The following is a 27,154-nucleotide window of genomic DNA, read 5'->3' on the forward strand; positions in this document are numbered from 1 at the left end:
CAAGACAGGAGAGAAAAACAAACTGGCAGACAATTGTATCAATTATCAACAATGTGATACAGGTCTGCCTCATTGACTGATCTGATCTGGAATAAGACTTAAGTTTTGAAATACGCTCTAACAATGACCTGAAAGGCTAAACAACTCTAGAGACACACTGGCTTCCTCTTTAACACCAAAAGTTGGTTGAAAATGCCAATATTCTTTTGGATATAAATGACAATTTGCAGGTGGATTGCAGCTTAACTCTGCTTTACTCACATATGCTATGTAGGCACATACAGTATTAGGGAAACCACAAAATTAATGAACATGAGATACCCTCCAAAGAAAATATGTGCAAAAACCCCAACATGGCTGAAGGATTTTCCAGTTTGCTTTGAGGTTTAAATAGTTGGAGGTGGATTTTTTTACTATGTTGTAGATGGAAGTTACACCATTTGTTCAACTTCCTGCAATACTTTTTGGTCTTATGAGTTTGGTCTTATGGATGAAAGCACCTTTGCACATTCTTTCATGCCAACCCTATAATTTATAATCCTCTGCTTGAGCTGATTATCTAAAATTCTTTCCATAAAAGCTTTCAGAAGTTTGTACAAATATCACTTTTCCTGAAATGTACATAAGATGGTAGACACATTACAGTACTAAGGAGAAATGCTTTTTCTACCAGATTGCTGTCCACTGGCTTCTGTAAGTCAGACCTATTTTTTAAATTTTCTTGCTCTTTCTGTGCGTAACATCTCATAAGCAAATGATTTAATCTATGACTTACTGAGGAAGTTGGCTCATTACCAGGACTGCAATCTCTTTTGTGTATCTATTACAATGCCACACCTCCAGGAGCACCATCGGCACACTATATACCAATATATTTACATTTCAGCTACTGTTCAACAGCTTTCACTGGCATTCCAGTAGGATTCTGGTACCCAACACATAAATCACAATTCTGGTACCAAAATATGACTTTCCCTCAGAGTTTACACTACAGTAACAAAAAGCTATTGCTAGTAGATGACAAGCCTGGTGTGTAAACACATGACTAATGCACTAATAGCTGACATTTTCCTACAACAAACTTTCCTAATCCTCTTCAGATTATCTGAAATGTAAACCCTCATCTCTTCCAAACTCGATACTTCGAAACATACATAATCTAATCCCCTGCAGCTGCTTTTTATTGTTTTTTCCTTTTTTTTTTTTTTTTTGTTTAGCCTTGGATTTTTCACAAACCAACCTCTCCATTTCTGACTTTGGTAGTCCAGCTACACTCAAACAACATACTGCAGCAGAGTAGAGATAAAAGATAGGAAATCAGAAGTGAGATGGAGTTGAAAAAAGCCTGCTTACTCCAAAAATGAAGCAGAAGTGGCCTACAGTTTATACATTTCTGTCATTTAAAAGAACTAGCATTAAGCAAGTTTCCAGATGCTTGATTTCTAAGATAAAATAAGCAACAGGACATTCCCACGCATCAACGGCTTTCAACACAGCCCTCAGATAGCATTTAAATACTTGTAGTTTTGGGCTAACACTCTGTATTGACAAATGCCTTCAGCAAAGTTACTTTCGGTGACGCTGACGTACCGACTCAGCCACGTCGACATTTCGGACAGAGGGGTCAGGTGCCACCTCTGGCCAGTCGGACAGCTCCAGGTAACCAGTGGCTCGGCTATTCAGTGTGTGAGACAAGGTGCCAAGCTGGAAATGATCCCGATCTATTAAAAAAGCGGGGGGAGGGAAGAAACACACAAACACCGTGAGCTCTACCACAAGGAGCAATCTTAATCAGGGCTAAAGGTAATTGCCATTGTATTACCTCAAATGTCATGGAATAAATATAAACTAGGAAGCTCTTCATAGGTCAAAAAACTGATTTCAGTCCATAGATTACAATAATCTCCCCCATAATGGTCAATAAAAAAGCTAATCAGTCAGTGTGTTTAGAGGTGTTGCTCTGAAATGTAGCTTCTCTAAAAATTACTTTACTGTGAATATTAAGAATGACAGCACAGTTAAACAATCCATATACATGTCTTGGCACAAACACATCCAGAATTTTAATAGTTCTTCTTCAAAATGGAGCTGCTTTTAAAGCTTCAAAACTAGACCTAAGTAAGTATGAAAACTAAAATGCAAATTGTCACAATAATAGAGTATTTTTAATTTAGATAGCCTGACAGCCTTTTAATTTGAGAAGACAGACAATGAATATTACTTGTAAAACAACAGGCAAAATACAGAGGGAAAATTATTATTTTGGAGAAAAAAATATCTACAGGGATTCCATTTATTTCAAATTCATATAACATTTCAAATACTCACATTAACAATCATCTAATAAAGTCCAGGTAAAATCCTAGACCTATTTTCCTAAATTGAAGAATAGTTTTCCTCAAAAGACATACCTTCTGTCATTTAAATAAAATTTAAAATCTACATGAACAGAAATAGATCATTTTGCCAGGGTTTATTGTTAGAGAAATGCACTGTGCACCTTGCTTGTTGAAAAGCAAGTAAGCAGACTGAGCATCCTTGCATATTAATCTTTTCTATTTGCTAAGTGACACAATTTGTGAGAGTATTTGAAATAGAATAAGCTGCCACATTCCTTTACACAATGAACATTTACCAAATGATTTTGGCATTATACCTTTAAAAGGAGACTCAAGCAATGGGGCAGGTTTCTGTGCCAGAAATATTTTTTTTGCATATTTGCTTAAAGCTCCACTCTTCTCATTCGGAACAATAAGCTGCCTAATAAATCTTGTACGGTCTCTGATGTCGTAGCTTTGATCATACTTGCCGAGATTTAATACATACTGGGTAAGCAATTTTGTCTGTGGAAAAAAACAGGACAAGAACAGAATACAAGTTATTTATGATTATTGATAACTCTGGATAAACATATTTAAAGAGGTAATAAAAATGAATGGTTATGTCAAACAAATGTTGCTCCACAGGGAATATGCATTTCTAAAGCTGCAAATGGAATTCTGCAGCCAAAGCACATGTCCTCTTCTGTATTGGGGAGGTGAATGCTGAGTACTGAGAAGCAGCCATGTGCTAGATTATTAAACTGCTGAAGTGGAAAGAAAGGCATCATTAAAAAAATAATCATATATGGCAAACCCGCTGAAGGGTCTACGTGAGGATAATGAATGTGGAAATACAACTAAAAACATGGCACTCAAAACTTAATCGGAAAAATATGCAGGACATCAAAACATCAGAGGGTATTAGGGGGCTGGCAAACTGCTTCTGCTGAGGTGTGTTTTATGAAGAGATACTGTCCCTGGCATAAGCAGTGTCTGCACTCTGACTGCACTCAGTTACTTTATCCTGAATTATGACCCATTAAAGCAGACACATGAATCACTGAACTGGATTACTGCAAATTATTTGCAGTGCATTTAGCTGTTACTTTTTCATAAAAGCAAGCTGCTGATGCCCTCTAAAAACTAGGATAAAAGACATCTTCTATTTTTTTTCTTGAAGCTTAAAGCCTTCAGTAGTATCAGTCATTTATTTATTTATGTACGAGCGACTTATACTATCACAGGTTTTTACAGCATAATAACAGCTTCCTAATTTGATGTTTGAGAATATTAACATCTTAAATAATTTTAATAATTCAGATAATTTTTTAAGCTAAGAAAGTAATATAAGAAGGGAAGGAAATGTAGAAAATAAAAATAGTGTAACCAGAAAAACACTGCTGAATAGACTGGAATCCACTAGATTAATTTGAAACATGTATGCTACTTCCTTTATATACAACCAAACAGGAAAAAGAGCAGAAGCGATAGACCGTCCTAAGGAAGTAGATTTTGGTACTTCAGCTCAGAACAGATGCATAAGACAGGGTTAATAATGTATAATCATGAGATTTATCTGCATTATACAAAGAAACAACCTTGCATATATATATTGTTTATCATGCTATTGCTATGACTATAACACAATTTGCTAAAAAGAAGGTCAGATTAATAATTTCCAACTTGAGGATGCAAGTTGAAGTTTTTTTCTGGAGATATAAAAATGCTTTTTCAGAGTACTGATTAACTCCTGTGAGATACATAGTAAACAGAAAATGGTTCTAATTTAAACCCCATCAATGCAACATATGCAAGCATTTCAAAAATAACCTATGGTACCAGAGATTGGAATAAATTAGTCATTATACATTAGAATAATATAACAGCATAGTTTAAAAAAACTGTCAATGAAATACTTTCTGTTTCTTTTTTCTCTCTGATACCCAAGAATGGCTCTGTGAAAAGGGTTTTTTTTCCTTGAGGTACTGTCTTAGTTCTGGGAAAGGCAAAACTTTCCCATATGTATTTCACAGTTTATTGGCAGCTAATTCTGTATGAGGGTATAAAATTTTAAACAACTGCATCAGACTGAGCCTACATAATCTGCACTCATGCAGGACTTATGCTGTTCAATCTAAATGGAATTGGAAGGGAGGGTTCCCAGGTAGCATGCATTAAACTAAATGAGGGATACCTCCTGCAGCCTTTGTCATCACTTCTCCACTGTAAAACAAGACAAGACTCCTCACTGTCATGGCAGGAAGCTTAGGAGAATGGATCATAAAACACAATGATCTTAATCTGTGAATTGCTATAGGGATGGGAAAAGTTGAAGGCCTTGTCACAGAGGGCATTTTTTCAGTGAGTGTTGATGGAATTACATAAAGACAAATAAGACAGATAAAGAGTTGATCCTGAAAGACTGCAATTCCTTTAATGGGATAATTTTCTCTATGATCTTCTCCCTTTTCCTCTTCCCTGTTCTGTCCTCTAAAATATAATTTTCATATTGTTCAATACAGATAAATACACAACAAACTTAAACACAAGAATGTTCTGTGTCTCCAAGAAGTCTCTTCACAATTATCATATACACTATAGTTTTCATGGAAACAGAGAGGAAATCTATTTTTTAAAATTTTTCTTATAGTAAAGCAATCAAACAAGCAGAAGATCTTTTCTACATGGAGGTAGCTGATAGAAACAATTATTTTTAATTAAAAACAAAAAATAAACTAACAAATACATGTAAGTTTTTCCAACAAGGGAGTTCTCAAAAGAAGCTGAAAATCATTTCAGCAAGCACACTGATTTGGTGAATCATGACAGATCCTGCAAACCAGGACTGCTTCATAGAAAAGTGACAAAGTATTCTGATCTGTGATTTAAGACACTTAGTATTGCATGTCAATATTTCCTGATATCTCTACATGCACATTGTATAGGCTGAATATAATTTCTTTTATCCCCAAACTGTTGAACCCATTATTATTTTTTGTACACTTCATTTTGGCTAGAAGGGTTCGGTTTAGGTATTCCTAGAATACAATCATCCTCCAGCAACATTTCTGGAATTTTCTAGTGACAATAATTCTATTTAAGGATTTAATGCCTATCCTATATTAGCAGCAATTAATTTTTTGGTAGATCCCCACTTGAAAAATTTACAATACAGGTTTTACCAACAGATGAGGCTCTACAATGAGAGAGAAACAGTTATCTATCCACTCCTAGGTATCATTAGCTTTCAGTAACTTGATTCTTTGGACACACAAGATAAGCCTATTGCGCTAAACCACGATTGACATATCTATTTACACCTTACAACTACTTGGGACTTTTTCTGGTGGGAGTCCTACTGCATTACACTACAGAAGCCTATTGAAAATCAAAATCTCTTTATTCTTTCCGCTACATGCAAGAAGCATCTTAGGCAACTATATGACATATTTCTCTTCTATGAGCTATCTAGCACACTCAAGGTTTTATGACCCTAAGTGTTGAAAAAACAAACTAAGGTTATCAAAAAATACAGACAACCAGAGGGAAGCATGTTTTTACTACATACCTATTCAGATATAACTGAACCTGAAACTTCCTTAAATTATAGGGAAGCCTATGAAAGTCCATGAGGTGATCTCAGGATTTAAAGTATTTTAAATTTTTTTAAGAAATCTTGTTCAAAATCCTGTGAATGTGTTCAGTGTTTCACCATATACTTCAGGGAACTACAAGCAAACAAAATAATATACTTAGACAAAATGAGTAAAACAAGCAGGTCTTATTTACTCCAGAACTTTGTGCTTTTCTCCAAATAAGACTTAACAGAAGTTAAGTCAAGATGAGTTCAACCTGCCTCTCCCTCACCTGGTGAAAAGAGATCTTTTCATCTACTCAGTCAGCATTGAGCATTTTCAATAAAGTGAAATTTTATCTTTGAGGTTTTCACAACTCCATTAACTTTGGATGAAACTGATGAATTATTAATAAAATTACTATGTCATAGGATATGATAAGGTGACAGAAAACATGGGACTGAGGAGAGGTGGACAGACTTACAACTGGGCAATCAAGTCCACAAGATTTGACATCAAATTTTAAAAATGAAACTGAAAAATGGCTGGACTTTTTAGGAAGTGAAGTAATTCTAGGAAGTAATTTTAATACTGAGTGAGTAGAGAAGAGTTCCTCCTGGAAATAATCATGTAGATATAGGAAGAGTGTTGTCAGTCTCTAATGGGAAAGCCGTGGTATTCTAGTTTGAAAGGAACTTTGAATGAAGCCAAGTCACCAGACATACACTGTCAGAAATTTTATGTAGATACCTTGACCATTTGAGATAATAACTTATTTTTCCACAACCTAAAACTACAAGAGGAGAACACCCTTTGATGAAATTCATCATTTAGTAGGCATCTCAGAGACAGTTTCTTCTGCTTTATCATCATTACCATGTTTGAATAAGGAGTTTTTTGAAGAGCACTTACAATGATGATTTAAAATGTATTAAGATGTGAAATGCATCGAAGGAATGACAGGAAAAAATGCATCACAGAAATCATCATCTTCTTGTATGCAATGGATTTTTGACCAAATATGATGTGGAAGAATTTATGTGCAAAATTACAAAAACTATATGGAAAATTAGTTAATATAATGGGCTAAAAGAAGACAGTTTAGACAGTCAACCCAAATATTTTCTTAGTCAGCATTTTCTTTAAGATGATTACTGCCAGAAAGAAGGCACCTTTTATTACTGCCCCATTTTAGACTGTATAAGCAAAGCATTCACTCCAATCTGAATGCATGGAAAGACACTTCATCTCCCACACGCCCTACAAAATAAAGCCCAAGACAGATCACTGCTGTAGTTGCATATAACTATCAAGGAAAAAGAAGACATCACAGTTGCAGAGATGTAAAATCCTATGCTGTGCAAACTGTTTTAAAATAAAGACGTCTAGCAGCCCAGAAAAGTACATATATCAGACAACGTATTTCTTTTACATTTGGAAAAAAATCTTTGATTTTACAATCTTTTACAGCAATAACTGGATTTCCAGTGAAAAATTAGTGTCAAAATGCTACATTCCATAGTCAGTGATGGGATTCACAGTGTTGTCACTTGGAAGAGTGACGCACCTGGCACCACTCATAGCCATTGTTTTCAGTTGCTTGGAGATCTAAGTTCATGCTTGTTATCTGACATTTTTAGATTATTTTTACTACCAGAGACATCAAAACTCATCCAAGGTAAAAGGAAATAGGAAAAACTAAATCAAACCAACCAACCAAAAAAAAAAAAAAAGAGAAACTGGTTACTATCTTTAAAACAAGCACTGCTGGAAATAGAAAACAAGGCCTATTACTGGCATTTCCTTTTAGATATCCTGAACAAAAAAGTGGGTGGCTTCTTGTTCAAAATGACAGCATTTTCTTGAAAGCTCTGGTTTTGGTTTCAGAAAACATTACATCACATAAGCAAAATCTACTACCTGGTATTGCTAACACAATTTACAGATCTTCTCTATTTATGTGAAGTAAAAATTTCACAATTCCCAAAAGACAAATACAAAAAAGAGTTTATCTTGTCACTATATTCACATTTATGATCCAGCACACACTTAAAGACTCATGGTTAGATTTAGTCTATTATATTTTTTGAAAACATATGTTCTGCTTTTCTTCACAGAATAATATGGACTAGGTTTGGTTACTTATATAGTAGAAATCATTACTGATCTATGCAGACTATACAAAACCTGCCATGACTCTAAATACATACAGTACTGAGTTTAGGCTTACCTGCTTTGAATTTGTTAAGTAGAGTTTTGCACCCAAATTTAAGATCTGCAACTTTACAAGGTCGTCTTCATTCGTGAAGCTCTTGGCTGTCTTCCTCAGAACATCAGGTGCGATCTTTGGAACCCGTTCACAGTACTCACCGATGAGCCAGAGGATACTGGCTCTGGCTACTGGAACCTGAGAAAACATTGAGCACTGTAAGTTAACAGGGTCACAAAGACTACTTGCATACTTGTATGTGTCTTTTGTTCAACAACAAGTTAAACAAAATACTATTTATGCAGTGTGAAATTAAAAACAGCCACTGTGGAGGACTGAATATTCATAGAAATGTAAGATACTGATTCTGACCCAAAACCCATGCCTTACACGTTGATGATACAGAGGCACACAGAAGTGACACGTTGATATTCACAGTACAAGCTGATGAGATTTGGGAACACAGCCCAAGCCTTCAAGATGTAGTTGTGAATTCCTGCCACCAGGTAATACTAAACACCACGTGTAAACAAAATAGAGCTATTTTTTTCTAAACTATATTCATAAATAAATGGTTTCCAATAATACAGCATTCTCCAATCTTGCCTGTCTAGTCTAGAAGCATATGTATTTCTTTATTTCTAGCTTTCCTTCATTTTTTCAGAATTTTATGACAATAAGATTTGTATTTTTGCAAACAAGACCAGTTGAACTTAGAATATTGGTGAGACAGAAGTTCAAAATTGCAATTCACAATTTCTGAATGGGATCTACCATCTTAACTGAAACACTCTGACCAAAAAGCTCACACAGGTCTTACCATTTTGGAGCTGCTTGACAGTATCACTGAAATAACTCACAGTAGCAGCTTCTAGATGAACTCCCAGTCCACGATGCTGAGTTCAGAAGCATAGCAATGCCAAAAAAAGAGAGAAGGCGAAATGGAAACCACGGAGGGAAACAGAAGTTCATGCTCCTTGCAGTTTAGATAGAAGCAGTTAAGATTTACATGAAATAATATACACATACTTTTTTAAAAGGTGAGCAAGCCTACAGTACCTGGTGGTCAAGTTAAAAATTGCATCTATGTTACATACATCCCTTGAAAACATTTTTCTCCTTTCTTGAGCAGAAGGAAGAAAGAATGCAATGAGAAAGTTCAGAAGTATGTCTTGTATAGTGTCTACAGACTGTGGTGCTCTAACATTTTCTACAGCCTCTTGTTCAACAAATGTTGAAATGTCAAGGGAAAAGCGCAAGTGTTCTAGTCTAGCAAAAACTGACTGTAATTCAGAAAAAAGAAAAGTTTCCACAGCAATTTCACAAAATTTTATTGCTTTTTCTAAAAGGATCAGAAAAACTCACACTAACGTTTTTCATTAGTCCTTACACTACACAGTAATCTTTATTAATAAGCTTACACTAATGGCAGGCTGAGTTTTCCCTTGGATAAGATTCACAGGATATACGTACTTTAGAAATGCAGTACTGTGGTTCTCAAAGTATTAATTCTTAGTAACTTTCATATATGCTTTAATTGCTTTTCCAGCATGTCTTTTATTAATATATGATTATCTATTTCTCAGAATTACAACAAGAACCTAATATTAAGTGTCTTACTTAGTAATCTCATAACATTTGAAAGTACTACTTATGAAAGTATATTCTAAAAAGTATATACTAAGCCTACTAAAGAAATACTAATCATGTTCACAAGAATTTTTAACGATTAAATGTGCTCCAAAAAGTTTGGAAACAACTCTGAATAAAGTCAACTTGACAATATTCGCCTCTGTACTTGACATGGTTAAAAATATATACGCCAACAAAAATGTAAACAGGCATGTCATGGGGAAAACAGAGGACTGCCTCCACTGAAAGAGAAAGCACGTAATGGATAAACAGAATAGAGTCCAACAACAACAACAAAAAGTCCTGTAAGAGATAAAGGCCAATTCTGATTATGGGGAAGACATTTAAGATAGAGGTAACATAATATGCTGAGAGTAGTATAACACAGTGATTTAACATATATAGATGTAAGTAAATACAGATCAAGATACAGATGAATTATTTAATGTGAGTTGATAAAAAGGTAAATAGCCTTGGAATTTACAGTATGAGAGAGACGAACAAGCTACCGAACAACCGCTATGTATAAAAACTTTAAACACAGTCAGAGTATGTTCGTCTGCAAAATGGCAAGACTGATGCCATTACTGTGCACTGATTTCAAAAGGGAAAGAGGTTATTTCTAATGTTCCAAAGGTTACACTGCATTAAGACCTCACACCCAATCTATTATTTTAAATTGGGCTAAAGAATAGTAATTGAGTGGTACATTAGATTTTCCAGTATTGGAGCAGTTCAAGTTGCCTACTGTACAGATAGATACCTCTAAATAAGAATATATAGGCAACTTCAGATTTCAGTTATGCTAGATTTATTTTTCTAAAATATTTTATTACAGACGTGTTAAATACTAAAATTCTACAAGATCACCAAAGATCATAGTTTGGGCAGCAGCCTATCAGAAACATTCTTTTTCATATTGTTGTCTTTTTATAAAGCAGAGCTCACAGAGCAGACCAATTTCAGTAACAGCATTAATAATGACATGCAAGTATCATTCTTGTATCTTCCTAGTCAAGCACAGGACTACACTTTAACACCACAATTAAATGTATTTAAATATATTTAAACAGTGTGCATTTAAGCACAGTGTTTTACTCTTCAAGTCTTTTTTCTAGTTTGTAAAATAAATTTATTAGAGTAATAAACTAGTTTTACAATGGCAAATAATTAGACTAAACAAAACCTCATTTGAAAAATAGTGACAATGGAAGACAGAAATTTCTTGTGAGAATCTGCCTTTTAACCAGGTGGTCAGCTTACTATGTAAATACTGCATATATATTAAACACAATTTTGTGCCACAAGAATCAATACCAATTAGAGACTTTTTGAATCAAACCCTGAGCAGAAGCCATTTTAATGAAAAGTGTATGTCGAACTGATGAACCCAATGTTTCTGTGTCACTGGATTCATTTGAGGTCAAAATCACACAATATTTTCAGACTTCTTTTTCCCTGTTTAAGCCTTCCAGTTCTCAACCATGTAATATCAAGTACATGATCCTACAGCTGTTGTTTCCAGGGTACTCAAAACAGCAAACAAGAAATGAAGCCCCTTCTAGACCTTCACTACCTTTTCCAGTGTAGCTTAAGTAGGGACCTTGAATTGACAAAAATGCAGGAAATAATACTTTTATTATTCAGCCCTGCTCTGCATTATCCTCAAAGGCAAACAGGATTGTAAATTACTTTGCCTGATGTTTTATTCCATATGGCCCGAGCAAGTGGTTAAGTGCACTTTTTAAGCCTTTAGTACCAGGAGGCAGTTTCTATTGCCATTTCAACCCATTACCTGTCTCAAGGAAAATAAATAAATGGTTACAAAAGAAAAACAAAAAACCAGCCAGACACTCCCCTCAAACCAAGACTCTGGTTACTTACAGCAATTAGAGAAAGATACCAAAAGGACTTTACAAATTGCTCTAAGCAGCACAATTGAAAAACTATTGAAAGGGAGTTCAGCTCTCAATATATTCACACAAAACACAAGGGTAAAGTACAACTTAAAATCAGCAGTTTTGGTTATTCCCATCTGTCACAAAATGAGAGATACTCAAATTGCAAATGAAGCGCAATTTTCTGCATCCAGGAGAGAATTTGTATGCTAGCAATTTTTTAAAATTTTACTTGGAATCAGAAATGGAAAGAGGGATAAAGTTGATTTTAAATGTCAGACTGACAGCAAGAAGAAAAGGTACACAGGAAAGAATAGGAGCAAAAGAGAAGTATTAATTTTTCGTTTTCAAGGACTCATCTATTCTTTGAACCTCTACATATAAAATTCCTTTAAAACAGAATTTTTACTGGTGACTGCACCTCTTACACAGTGTACAATTTTTTTTTAAAAAATTGTGTTTTATTCAAGCAGAATATTTACTTCAAGTTCAGTGTCCCTGGACACAATGTCCCAGTGGCCACATATTCCTCTCAAATTAAAAAAAAACCACATAGATATCAGAGTCAGTAAAAAAATTGTCAAATTATGAGAATTGTTTGCTAAATTATTACTAATACAAAAGTTTAAAAATTATTTGTTAAAGTAAGAAGGTAAAAGTATGTGGCTAGGATCTGAAGCTTGCAGAACTGAAATACACACAAAGATATGGATATCATAGTTTGTGATACCTTCCCTACCCCACAAGAAAGGAGAACTAAATTAAAGAAAGCAAGCTCCCTGTTCTGTGAAGGCATATCAGAAAGAGAACTATGAGCAGTATTTATGCAAGACTAGGAAGTCAAGTTTGTTATCTGTGTGAACAGAGCAGTGTTAAAAACTACAAATCCACCAGTCTTGTAATATTAATCCCAATCCAAAACAGTAAATAATAACACTTAATTGCATCCATAAGTGACCTGATTTTCCTCGCATATTAAGCTCTTAAAAATTACACATCACTATCTTATTTTTGCTCTATATTTGGAATGCCTCATCCAATCAAGAAGTATTCCTCCTCATCTCTAGATAAGAAAACCCTTTGGACTTCCTTAATGTTCTTGTTCATATTCTAGAAGGACTAGGAATAAGTCTGTAATGAAAAACAAGAATGTAAGAACTCACCAACTATCAAAAGAAAAAAACCTGCCTTAGTAGTACTGTAAGAGAAAAGTCACACTGGAAGTAAAGATTCCCATCACCCAGATAGTAGTCCTTACTAAATACAGTGTACCATAATAAATATTTTTTCTAAAAAATGAAAGGCAGAAAAAAATTTGGAGACGACTGGCCTTGGAACATTAAGAAGAGAATGCAAAAACATACTCTACACATACTGATGAATTCCCAAGGTATTTCTAAGGAAAAATACATCTTGGAATCATGAACAATTTCAGAGAGTTGTAGAGTTAAGTCAGTGTTCTGCAGAAGTTAAAAGGCAGGCAACACCAGGAAAGTGAGATAAAAAGCACAAAACAAGCAGTATCACTATGTCATTGCATAAGATTTGTCCAGCATATCTGACTACTGGGTACACTTCTGGTCACCCTACTTTAAAACCCACACATCAGGAAAAGGCAAAGAGAGGGGGGAATAGTTGATCAGAGACATGGAATATGAGGAGAGATTGGAATTTTTAGATTAGTAAGCATGATGATGTGGACAGTAAGCAGAAGCTTCCAGTAATTGGAAATCCAGAACATATATTGGAGGTGCACCACAATGAACTTCTCTTAGCATTAAAACCCTTCCCCTAAAGCATCAGATTTTGCTGCTGCTGGAGATAAAACTCATAAATCAGGTTTTGAACTGACCCTTCTTTAAATGGCTCCTTCCCATAAGTAGGTTTTCTAAACTTCTGTCACTATAAAAGCTGTACACACTAAATTAATTTGGCCTACCTCAGAGTGCACACCTAATACAACTGAGCACTACTCCAATCTCTGGCTCACAGTTTCGCAAGTCAATAAATTGCAAAGCATGACAATGCTATTAACACATAGACAGCTAAATGGAAATGTTTTTATGATTTTTAAAAATGGAAGTTTAAAGAGATCCAATTATTCTCTTGTTAAATCCCTTTAGGACACCATCAGACACGTACTTCTGCATTACAGCTTTTGAAGGGTGTGAGGAAAGGAGGCTGGAACACAGCTAGATCACGCTGTACTATGCACAGCTCTAAGAACTCAGCAAGTATCACACACAAAATAGACCTCATAGATCTTTGCCTGGGCACACCTGGGATAAAGGTTTAAGATACAAATGAAAACGCACAAAAGTAAAGGAACCAAAATAACCACTATTTTCAGATATGTAAGAAATAATCTAAGGACAAACTGAAATGGACCTAGTCTTTATCATAATTTAGAGACATAGATCTACAAGAGTTCAGCATTTTTAGGTGAACTTCCTAATATTTCTTATAGTTGGTCTTACTATTTTTCATATATGGTCTTAATATTTAGCTTATTATTTAATTATTTTACAAGGTAAAATTGTTATCTTCTATATATTCTATATCCCACCCCCTTCTAAATGGCTTCTGTGGATGAAGAAGATGAGAACAAGAACAAGTAAATTTCAGTAAAGTAAATGACCTGAAAAAAACATTGCTGTGAAAGATATTCAGGCACCTCAACATTGCCAATCACAATCTCAGGCTAGCACAAGTGAAATTTATAACAGTATCAATGAGAAAATATCAGGCACAAATTCAAAATTCTATTCCACTGAGTTTAAAACAATTTTGCTTATTTTAGTGGCTGTTTACCATTGACTTAAACATGACAGAACAATCAAAGAGCTTCTTTTTTCCATATGGGCTCTTTGATTTAATAGTATTTAATTCTGTTAACAATTTCCTCTTCATGTTTTCATATGTGTAATACCTAGTACTAAATTAATTTCAACTCTAAAAAGCAACAAATAATTTCTTTGTTTACATTCCCTTATCTTTCAGTTTCCAGTCCATTCAAGCCCACATTTGATTGCTTTTCCTACATTCAAATGCAAGAGTCCCCTAAAAACAGGGGTATACTCCTGTATAGAGCTATAGGTTAGGTCCTTTATGTTTCAGTCCTAATACTTTACAACAACAGAAAAGAGGCCAAGGAAAAAAACCAAAACCAACCAGAATTCCAAAAAGCCCTGTGAAAAGTAAGTATGTACATATGTGTGTACGCATGTAAGTATGTGTATCATTTGTCAGTGTAATAATGGTCAGGAATCCTTGACAAAATCCAGACAAAACACAAGGCAATTGTGTTATGCCAACTCACAACCACTTTTGCCATAGTAAGATCAGTGTTTAAAGTACAAGTGCAGATGTCAGGAATTCCAGTAATACTATATTAAGTAGTGGCATCTCAAACTAACACCCCCAGTAATTAAATAATCATTCTGAAATGTATAATTTATCCTTTACAGAAGTAAGGAGTTAAGGGTTTGGACCAGATGATCTTTACAGTTTCCTCCCAACCCAAATCATTCTGTGAAGGAATATATTCATTTTCAGGCATTTTAAGGGCAGCCAGAAAAATGATACAGCAATCAAATTATAATTATGAACTTCTTCAAAATATATTCTTTAATTCAAAGTCTTGAGCACACCAAAAAGGGTAAGTGTGTTGAAGTTATAATTTAAAATGTCATAGAAAGATGCCAAAAAATCACTCTGGAGAACCTACAGTTCCTTGTAGGTTCATGACTACATGACTCCAATTCTTGACCACTACTTCTTTGTTCTTGAATAAAAGCCGGATTCAGAATCAGATTTTGATTTTTACTTTATTCCAATGACTGCTCTACCCCACAGACTGTTCTACTACCACTTAATGTTTTCTGATATTTTGTATAACCTCATATTGTAAAACCTGAGAATGTTAAAGTAGTTTAAGTACAGCATGTCTTCTCTCCATCCTCATTATCTGACTTAAAAAAGGATTTTCTTTTCCACAAAACTTTGAGTATTTACTTGAAAGTACTAGTTGTATAAAATAGCTACAAAACTCTTCTAAGTTTTAAACAGTATATTTAGAGAAGCAACTATCTTCTCTTGCAGAGTATGTGGAAATACGATGCCAAACTCATTTAGTGAAGTGGCAAAACATTGTTTTTGAAATTGTAATATCCCATCAAAATATTGCACAAATTTTCTGAAAATACAGGTGATTATTATACATGAGGTATTACTTACTTTGATATGTAATTATCAACAGTATCTTATTTTGATATGAACAATTCAGTAAAATTTATTTTCTTTATATTGGTTACAAACTGATCATCAGGTCTTAGCAGACAAAGATTTATTTAATTTTTCAGTAAGTATGAACCAAGAATACCATCTTTCTTTTTCTTTTAATACGCCAAACTTTGCTGAATTCAACTATGGAGAAATGAAGGTTCACTGATTTAGAAACTGCTCCATTATCAAAACATATGTAATTTTGTGAAAATCCACAGTTAAATACGTAATTTTATGAAATTAAACAGTTCTCAACAGAAAAATAATTGTTGACAGATCAAAATCTGACACTTTTGGTTTAAGGATAAAATAGATAGCTACTAGATGTCATACCTACACTCTAATTTAGGACAGATCACTAAATGTTTTATCAATTACTGGGCCTGTGAGGAGAATCTGGGAGCTAAGTACTTGCATACCTAAAGGTCAATTAAGTCTAAAGACAGTTAATGGGGAATAATTCAAATTTTAATGTTAAATAGTGGAGAATCTCAAATACTCAGAAAATAAAAATGCAACTTCAAGACACTGCAACGCACTCAGAGCAGCATGTCTGATACCATGGAAAAGTCACGTAATTTGGGGAAAAAGGTTTGAAATAAAACTTCCAAACTCCTCTCCAGATCACGAAGACAACTGGTGAATAATCCTTAAGTAAACTCATGATTTTCATTTCAATTTACCCACTCCACATTCTAAACTTGCTATTCATCCTGGAGTAATAGTACTAGCAATACTCAGCATTTCCATGGATCTCTTTAAAAATAGCTTCCTAGACCTAAGGCACAAATTGGAGCCATCTGATAGCTTCTACTTCCTTTCCACTAAGATCATGAAAAGAAATATTTTATGTTAAAAAAAAAATTGCATTTCTCTAATATACCTACTTCCATTTACAGCACAAATTCAAAGGAGATAAAAATCTCATTATCAGTTGACAAGGCAAATAAGAGTGTATGAACAAATACTCACTGTAATGTTATCCAAGAGTTTGGCCATATGCTTAATAATTTCACCGTGGTGTGCCGGCTGAGTTTGCAGCAGTTTCTTAATGACAACAACACTTTCAGCAACTACAATTTCTGTTTTAGACAAAACAAATTATTAATTTTAAAAGCATTTATGCAAAAGAAAAACCCATAAATAATTGATTGTAAAAGATGGAAAAGCTTTCCAAATATGCTTTGCAGAACTGAGTTATATTAATTTGGTAAGAAAGAGGTAAACCGTTCTACTAAGTAATATAAGTTCAGCTTCCTGAATCACGTTACCAGCAAAAAGAGGACACAAACATTCTAAATGTAAAATTACCAACCTAGTATATACTGTATGAAACTGTTTTTGAGTGAAGCTGCAATTCAGATTTTTCCTATAAAATTGAGGAACAAGTGGGAAAAAAGTCTGATTTTCATTAAAATTATGCATATTCAAAAGTAATTTGCAGTCTGCAATGAGAATAAAAATGCTTGCATTAAAAGTAACAGCTCATTCATACGCTAGAGAAATATCTAAACATCTCCTTTGCATTTTTTCTAAATGCAAAGAATGTTTCTGCATATAAACGTTTCTCTCAGGTCTGTAACCTAATCTCTAGTACATTCAAATGAAGCTTCTAAATAGCAAGCTATTGTAAGATTCACGCCAAAGTCATGCACTGGAGCGCTTAACTACTGCAACAAGTAACATTCACAGCCTGATCAACTTGTATGAAATGTATCATTTTTGAAGCTAAAAAGACCCCACATGAGCAGAGGCAAGCTTCCATGGAAGAGTAAACTCATGTAAGGAAATATGAAGAAATCTAACCACCATTTGCTAAACAGAGGTACTCCTGCATTTCTGTCTGAGTTAATCTGACACATGGACCATTCATTCAGCAATCAAGCATGCTCAAGTTTCAGTAGAACAGTATGGGGCAGAGATGTCTAAATTTTGGGGGGTTGTGGGGTTTCCTTGTTGTTTCGGGTTTTTTTGAGAAGGCAAACTTCTTTATGGAGAAAGGCCTTCCAAGAGCTCTGAGCATATCATTATGTCATTTGCCTCTGAAATGCTTAGATTTTAGCTTGTAGCTTTTTGTGTCATCTTTTATTTGACATGACATCTGTCATTTTTCTAGACTAACTTCTTGAAGCAAGGTTAACATCTCAAGGTCTTGCACAATCCTACAGATCAATTTAATTTACACTGTATTTTGCCAGATATTAAAATAGGAAGCCACTTCTTGAAACTTGAAAATTACAGTCTGGACTATTTATAGTGGGGAACATTGGAATGGCAACTTCCGTCATTCAGTATTTTGTGAAACACTGAACAGTTAAGAAAAATAAAACCGAACTCAAAAAAATGAGTGCACCTGAAGTTATTATTATAAACACTTATTGACAATGTAAAACCGACTATGGTAATATCAACTGCAGCAGATGAGATTTCATCATAGGAACTACTTTCATGCTATCTGTGGGAGCAAACTTAAAGAAAATAAACCAGAATTTGTTAATCACAATTGTGAACAATTTTACACTAATATGGTTATTTTACAAAAGTCTAGATACTGGGAAAAAAATACAAACAAAATCAAAATGCATTTGTATCAGAATAAGGACTGGCATAGTCATACTCTGTGAGGTTTACTTCAATTATAAATGAACACAAGAATTTTGAAACAGTCTAAATCGCATCTAAAGGATTATAAAAAGTAAATTAAATTCTTAAAATAAATACTAAAAATCACAGAAAATCTGATCAGGAATGCCTTTATCAATAAAGACTACATAGGGTACCAGCAGTTTCAATTTTCAAGTCATAGCAAAAATCTTAGTTTCTTCTAATAATTTTGAAGTGGAATTGATGTGGATTTTGATGTGGAATTGACTAAGCAGGACAATCTCTGAAGACCTTGCAGCCTGACAACTTCTCAAAAACTTAAAAAATACTCAAGTCATACACCGTTCCAGTTTGTCAAATAATGACGTATGCAAAATTTAACAATGAAGCAGACAGTAAACTGTAGAACTAAATTAAAAACTTCCCCAAAATTGAGAATTTGGCTGCATTATAATAGAACCTTAGAAAATCTCAGCATGGAATATATTACCAGAGAACATTCAAAAAGTGAATTCTGAAATAAAACATTTGAAATCATTAATGTTTCATCAAATTTTCTTTCACTTCCATTAACCCACATTTGCAGCAACTAAAACACACAAGTGAAGACTAATTTATCCACAGTATATAGTTTGTATAACCACTTTTTCTAAAAGCAGCAGAACTGCATCAACTGGTTTTAGATAGGATGCCATTTTGGTGGGCAAAAACATTCAAGGTCAGGTTAGATGGAATTCCAAGCCACTTGGTCTGTGCAATGTGTCACTGTCCATAGCAGGGAGGTTAGAATACATGAAATTTAAAGGTCCCTTCTAACTCAAACCATTCTGTTATTAGGGTTACGAACAATGCTATTAGGATTAAAAACAAACTAAAAGGCAATTACTACAGCTAATTACCCAGACGACCTAACTTTCTGCTTCTCAGAACTAGCCAAAGTTTAAGCTTTTACCTTGTAAACTTTTCCATCCTTATAACATCAATAACAAATCTCAGGAACCCTACTATCAGATATAAACTGCATGCTACAAGTTGCTTTTCTTTAATGCCATTCTAACAGTAATTTGAAGAGATATGTACTAGTTACCAGACGTATAAACAGTTCCAGTAATTTTATGAATTATGATTTCATATAGATTTGCAGGGCAAAAAACGTTTTAGCTATAAATTCTACAACCATGCAACTTTCAATCGAAAATGGAAGTCGCCTATCTATGAAAAACCAGCAGGATTTCTAGTACATGCAGTACAGTCAGACAAGAGACTTCCTATAATCCCTATATTCCTATAATGTGTCTCTAACATCTAAAATGACTTTCATGGGCCAAACAGTCAGTTGAAACTATCAATACAATTGCTTAAAGGAATCGAATCAAATGCCAAATGTCACACTAGAGAAAGAAAGCAACTTTTCTTTTTGTCCTCCCTTCAGCAGATGAGGAAGGAAAATAATTCTCAGCCCTCAACATGGCTTCACAAAACCACTTTCTTCAGGAGTCAGTCAAGTTTAGCTTGTGATAATCATCTGCTTAGGCAACTCATCACTGAAATTTCTAGATCCTGTTGTGCTTCTGTAGCTCAAATGTTGTCCTTTTCTTTACCCTACATACCACAGCTTTTCTGAGAAGGGAAAACCTGACTTTAAGTTACTTCTAAGCAAGCAAAGAAAATTTCAAGAGCAGTTCTTGATATCCTTGTTTCTGGAAAAAGGTCTTGCCTCTTATCACCCAAGTTGCAGAATGATTAACTGTAAAGCTCTTGTGCAAGATATGGCCAAGATGTCCTGAGTGTTGGGTGATATCTACAGTTACAAGCACATGGAATCAGATGGCACCTGAAAATTAGTATGAGCACCTCTCTTCTCCACTCAAGTGCAGAATTCTTCATAATAAGAAAATAGTACAGAGAAAGCAAAGCTGACTCTGCTGTCACAGACCTCAGATCCTGCTGGACCTACCAGCTTGTGCTTCATATTACACAAAGCAGCAGGACTACTTCCAGGCTTCAAATGACCACGAAAGAAGTAGCAGAGCAAAAAGATTGCTTGCATGCTTCAACAGTAAAAGTTGGGGGAAAGCAAGACTAACCAAGACTCTTAAAGCTATTCTCATCCACTATGCTAAATCTCTTTTTTATTCCCTTACCATGCCAAAACTCTTACATTCAGTAAGTTGTGACTATCAGTAATTTCCTGCCACCTGGGGAAAGGTACCATGTAAATTATGCCACTCTATTCATTCCTTGAAAGAAGGAATAAAGACACTGCAGCTATGGTAAAGCAATTTGCCAGCTGCCAGGTTTAAAAGATCCTCAACATACCCTTTGCAGTCTTTCAGAACAGTAAGCACAAGAAGATAATTTTATTTGCTAGACAACTACTTAGAAACAGATATGAAAATGAATCTTGTTGAGACAGACCTTTGTATACACACACATGCATATATGTGTGTATATAAATATATATATATACATATTGAATCACTCTGAAGAAAATATTAAACTGACAATCTATGATAAAAGGAAACAAGCTTCTTCCTCTTATCTTGGTTCCTTCTTAGCAAAACAAAAACAAAGCAAGAAAACAGACTGTTAAGTAAAAAAGTCTGTATTCTGGAGTGACAGTTTTATTATTTTGTTTAAAACAGAAGAAATATGGAGATTTGTACATGCTGAAGGAAGCCTACTCGGAGGAAGACTGCTAGAAGATTCAGGCAAAACCAAGAACAACCTTTGAAGCTTGTATTTTTACTATGGCTGTTGCTCAATATAATACAAGAAGGTGCACTGCGCAGACACAGCTTTGTAACACGATATGGGAAGGTATTTTAAATGCAGCTGATAATCAGAAAGGCTTAAACAGAAATAAGATCTGCAGCACTAAGAAATGAAAGTCACATATATTAAAAATAGAAAGCTATACACTGAGGCCACTTAAGAATTTCTGATATAAGATGAGGCGGTTGAGAATGACAACTCAGTTCATAAAACAAGTAAGAGAAAGCTCTATGTGTATTAGTGGGTCACTGGCCAAATATGTGCTGCCAAAATAATGTCCTGAATAAAAGCCTTCTCAGGATTACCATGAAAACTATGTCCAGGAGATATACAGAGGCATTAATGCTCCTTTTCAAAGCCAAGAGCAGTATCAGCCAAATTCTTTGAACTATTTGAACTACTTCAGGACACTCCACAATTATGCTTTTGCTCCTTCCTGACATTATTTATAAACACATATTACTGACTTATGAAATAAGACTGACATATTAATTGGTAACAAGTAAGAAAATACAATATTATTAGATATCAACTTACTGTGCTGCTATACCTTCTTTGACTTTATCTGCTCCTTGTTGTGTTCCCTAATGATCTGAAACTTTGTTTCACTATCCAAAAATAACAGAAGGCTGGAGTACAAAAAGAAGCCAAATTTGGGGCCATTTATCCTAAAACTATTTAATATGTGTTTTCATTTAGGCATTGATGCACTACAAAAAAAATTCCAAGCTTTCAGCACCCTCTACAGGCTAACTGCTTTGATGCAACTTAGCTTGTAACTATTTGCTATTTACGAGAATCAAAACAGTACACTTTAATAATCAGAGCATTTTAAGAAAAAGTAGGTAAACATGTAATTGAAGGTCACAATGAATTAATTTCTCTATCAGAAGAGAAAATAACTACTTAGTGAATACCAGAGTCTTAGGAAGCGCAAGATTTTTATCTAGTTGTCAGCCAAATTCTTACAGAAGTTAACTCTCACTTCTTGATGTGATCTGAAGCAATGTGTGGTTCTCTCTAAGAAAATGTTTCATGCTATCAGCTATGCAGAAAACGAAGAGAACTTTAGCTTACCATCCCTGTTGGACAGCAAACAGACGAGGCCGTTGAGGCACGTGTCAGTCACTTCAGTGATGTTAGTAGCGCATCTGCCTATTGCCTGAATCGTAGCTGCAGCAAACTGCTTGTCTTGGCTCCTCACGTAAGTCTAAAGAAATGGGATTTTTGTTAGTCAGTATATAACTCTTGCCAAAGAAAGACTTACCATATTATTCTCAGGAGGGAAACATACTGTATAATACCTCCTTGTCACTTGTAGAAGACATTTTCTTGCAAGCTCTGGTCACACATGGCCATGAAATCCTCTGATTTCAAGAAAGCTTGGGGCAGGGGGCAGTTACCCAAAAACAGCCATTCATTTGTGTGCAAGACTGGAGTTGATGAGCTCTCTCTTCAGAGAGGTTTCAGTTCATTTAAGTAGGAGCATCTGTGAAACTATGAATAACCTACCTGCCTGAGAACCAGTACCTTTCACAGAAATCCAGCCAGAGAACTGAAGCAATGTAAATAGATGTCACAAGCAAAGAGGAAAGACAGGACAGACAGTGTTTCACAATATAGGCAGAAGATCTTGCTGATACGTAAAGATATTGGAGACAATAAACAGAATTTCATCAAATGATTTATGGAAATTAGGTTTGGCAACAAATACTAATGGCCAAATACTGCTAAAATTAAGACCCTGTCATACAGTGACTTATAGTGTCAGTCAAGTTGCTGGAATTTGTGTTTAAGAATATAGAATGATTGAGTTTTTCTCATCTCTTTTTATCTTTTCTTTTTTGGTAGCTGGAAAGAGAGAGAAACAAAATATTTGGATTCCTTTCTGTATACAAATAGCTCCTTTATCCATTATGGTAGGAGATGCTTTAATTTCCATATTTGGAACATTTCATCCTCAAAAATACTTAAACTTGAAAAATTTAAGCCTAGGAGAAACATCTGACAATGGAAAAAGAGATCATAAATATAAAAAGAATACACTTTTGCACAAACCTGAAATTCTCGAAGCAGAGTTGATATGTTGGCTTCATTTGCTAAATTTGTCATTATTTCAAGCTACAAGAAAAAAAACCCAGACATATTGTCAAAAGTTAAAATTAACAGTACTACATGTACACTCTACTTTTATTGTATATAAAATATATATTAAAAATACCACTCAGAATTCAATAGAGTATACCAGATATCAGTAGAAACTGGTACCCGCACTGCACTCAGGAGGCATATTTTCCTTGCAAGCACTTACAAAGTTTACAAAGCAGGACTGAGGTTCGGTGACGCATTTTTTATGAGCCTGAGCCTTAGTGTTTCATTGCATATCAAATGGGCTTGAACTACTTCAGTCAGTTTTTCCACACAACAGGCCTTAGCACATAAGAACCACACAACAGCGTAAGAAGAAATAACAGAAGTCACAACTGCATCAGGGGAGATATAAATTGGCCATTATATTCAGATAAACTGTAATAAAAGAGCTTTGAACTCAGGAACAAAACATTCGCATCTATGAGATGCCTCAGATCTTATGCAACACCAACATCATACCCTGGAAGCCCTCCTCTTTGTTCCTGGTGAACAAGAAGATTATATACAACACTTGGCATATATTTTAAAGATGCTATGCTTTCAGGCTGTTTCAACTTTGAATGAAGTAAACCGAAAACACAGCCCTGTCTCTCCAAAGGGAAGTTATGCATCGGAAATATATTGCTATTTTTTGACTTGGAGACATCCAGAAAAGGATACTCAAATTATGTATTCCACCTCTACTTCAAAACAATTTCTTAAGACACATCACAAAAGGCTCTGAAAGATACGTATCTTGAATAGCATAGAAAGCAAGAGGATAAATGAAAAAGAGAAGCATGCAAGAGAAAAGGAGATTATTTTATAGTATAGGGTGGCTATGAATGGAACATCACAAATATCTTCACTGACCTTTTTCACATATGAACTGTGAAAGTAAGAAGACAGGCAACAAAATTTTCAACTGATGCTACAGTTTTCAGGGATATGAAGACAAAGGCTGACTAAGAAAATCTGTGTAAGAGTTCCAAATAATAGAAGACTGATGATTAAAACAGAAAAAAAAAAACCAGCGCAGATCTGCAAAGTAATGCTTGTAATAGGGAAAAAACCTTAACTGTTCACCAAACTACAGACTCTGAGATGATGACAATTAATTATAACTGAGAATTTGTGATTAAAATAGGTTACTGTGAAAGCTCAATGCTAAGCTCAATGCTAACCAGTGATCAAAAAAGCAAACTTGATGTTGGAAAATTAAAAAAACCGTTAATCCAAACAGCACAGGAGATAATTCAAGGGTGCTCCTACATATTAATTATAGCCATGGATCTCACCATTCTATTTTGAAATAGGTAGGCTTGAACTACAGAAGTAGAACAGGGAGCAAACAAAAAGATTTTTTTATGTATGTAAAAGTTTAGGGTCTTCTAAATTCTTCAGCTATCATGAAACAAATGAAACAATGAAAGGACAAACCACAATTTCTACTTCCTCACCTCTTCTCCAATGTATTATCAATTAATATGGGAATTTAAATTTGTCAGCTTTCTATTATTTCTGGACTGACTATTCTTGGATAACAGTAAGGCATTCCCCACAATATTCCTAAAATGTAGAGAATATCTTTTTGCTTCCAACTGCCTCAAATTTACTTAAGTGTTATTGTGGGTATAAAATACAAAAATATATTTATTTTGTATCTAAACAGGATAGTTTTGGCATAGCCATCTTGTACTACTCTTGAATATGTAAGTGCAATATGCACATAAAACGAAGATAAGGAAAAAAAAATGTTTCTTTCAGAAAACTACCTTCCACTCCTAAACACAAGTGCCTATGACAATCTAAATCAAAACAAGAGAAAAGGCACATAATAGTAGACACTTTTTTACCCATTGTTTTGTCAAGGATTTCACATTTGTTAAAGCATTACTACAGAGAAAACAAGACAACAGCTGGAAACATGCATGGAGATATGGCCTTGACGAAAACCTAAAGTACTTCCCCTGTCAAATGCTGACTTCAAAGAGAATTTGGGACTCAAGCACTGCCCCATTTTGTACAGAGGAAGAGATTTAAACTCTTTTTAAGCTAACAGTATTAAAGACTCTTTTCCTCCCATGAAATCGTCAAACTCTCAATGTTAGAATACCTGGTTGAAAAAACATATAATGCTTTCTATCACTGAAAGGTCCTAAAAGCTCTAGGGGAAAATACAGCCGGCTCTTCCACCTTCAACACAGTATCAGGAACTTTCAGATAGCCTGACAAGCCTGAAGGCCCCTTGTGGACTTAACTAAAGACCTCTATATATCTTAGTGAGATAAAGAAACAGTACAGATAGATCTGCATCATATCAGTGAAAAACATTTTACCTTTCTGTTGCAAACTGATTAGTCAAGTAGTATATAGGAAAATTTGCCTTTAATAAGCTCACCTTAAGTGTTTTGATCATAGTTGGATCAGTTGATCTAACATAGAAACTCTTCAGATAAGGTTCAAACATGCCCTGAAAATCAGAATATATTTAAGTAACTCTCCTGTGTTTCATTTACAATGTGATTTAAAAAATTCTAAATAGGGTATACCTTTCTCTGAATTGACATAGTGGCAATATTTTGCAGGACAATATACTGCACCTCTCTAGAATGTGAAAAGAAAAATAAAGAGTCATTCCACAAAATTACTGATACATAGAATAATTCAACACAGCAAAGAAAGTTCAATTCTATTTGAACATCAAGTTAGTTGTCCGTTTGCTTTGGCATGCAGAAGGCAAAGCTTATTGCCAACTGCCAGCTTCATCATTTGATTCAGAGAAGAGAGACGCATGATGAAACCAGGCTCCCATTTCTTAAAACTCCAATATGCAAAAATACTCACTGACGTCAGTGCAATGGTACCTTTTGTAAGCCGTGGGTATTTATTCAAACCAGAATTACATTTATCATTTTAATATAATGGAAATAGCTTACAAAAGCCTTACATTTCATCCACCTTCTTGAAAGAAATATTTCAGGATGATATAGCTGAGAATAAAAACACACAAGTTTCATCTGCAGAGCTGAAATAACTGCATTAAATACAAGAACAGTTAATCCCTGCACAATTAGCAAGAAATGCTATGACATTTTTCTCTTAAGAATTTTTATGAAAATTCTCAAAATGTGCCACGATCTCCTGTGCCAGTATACATTGGCAGATATATACATCTATAAAAAACTAAAACTTTTACATAATAGACTTTGCAAGAGATAGACAATAATATAATAAAAAAACATTAAACATGTTTGGAGAGGGCATTCTCATCATTAATGTATGAGTTTAAAAGCCTCAACATGAGTGAGCAAAAAGAAATCTCGATACTAGTCTGAAGCTTTTAAAGTACAGATTTTGTGTCACCAATTGCTTAAAAACCAAGCAATAACTTCCACACAATTTTTCTGAACCATGAGTGCTCAAATCTTTGCATGCTGCAAATCTCATCTTAATGAGAAATCATAATACCCATTATCTCCTCTTACTCAAAACTCTCTAACAGCCCTAAGATACTTACAGCTGTTGCTTACAAAGAAAAGTGATAATAGAGAAGTACTTAAGATCTTTTAAACCAATTTTATGCAATTCTTACATAGGTGCATGGCAATAGTCAGCTACACATGATGAAACAAGACTGGAAATTGCTATGAGATGCTCTTTCAGGCACCCTCACCCTAACTAGATTCTAGCTTAGTTGACATTAATTTGAAGGCCACAGACAAA

At 34.6% G+C, this 27,154-nt stretch overlaps 1 protein-coding gene across 2 annotated transcripts in view; it reads right to left on the reverse strand.

Moving 5' to 3' along the window:
- Positions 1–27,154, reverse strand: part of AP3B1 (adaptor related protein complex 3 subunit beta 1) — a 152,829-nt gene that overhangs the window by 66,306 nt on the left and 59,369 nt on the right. For both annotated transcript variants that reach the window (XM_030968838.1, XM_030968839.1), the window contains exons 10-17: positions 25,981–26,035; positions 25,830–25,901; positions 23,357–23,419; positions 22,376–22,508; positions 16,892–17,001; positions 8,127–8,303; positions 2,657–2,843; positions 1,591–1,721 (exon numbers count right to left, since the gene is read on the reverse strand). In XM_030968838.1, coding sequence (XP_030824698.1) covers positions 1,591–1,721; positions 2,657–2,843; positions 8,127–8,303; positions 16,892–17,001; positions 22,376–22,508; positions 23,357–23,419; positions 25,830–25,901; positions 25,981–26,035 — 928 coding nt within the window. The remainder of the gene's footprint in view (positions 1–1,590; positions 1,722–2,656; positions 2,844–8,126; positions 8,304–16,891; positions 17,002–22,375; positions 22,509–23,356; positions 23,420–25,829; positions 25,902–25,980; positions 26,036–27,154) is intronic.

The sequence above is a fragment of the Camarhynchus parvulus genome, chromosome Z (assembly GCF_901933205.1).
Source record: "Camarhynchus parvulus chromosome Z, STF_HiC, whole genome shotgun sequence".
NCBI lineage: Eukaryota > Metazoa > Chordata > Aves > Passeriformes > Thraupidae > Camarhynchus > Camarhynchus parvulus.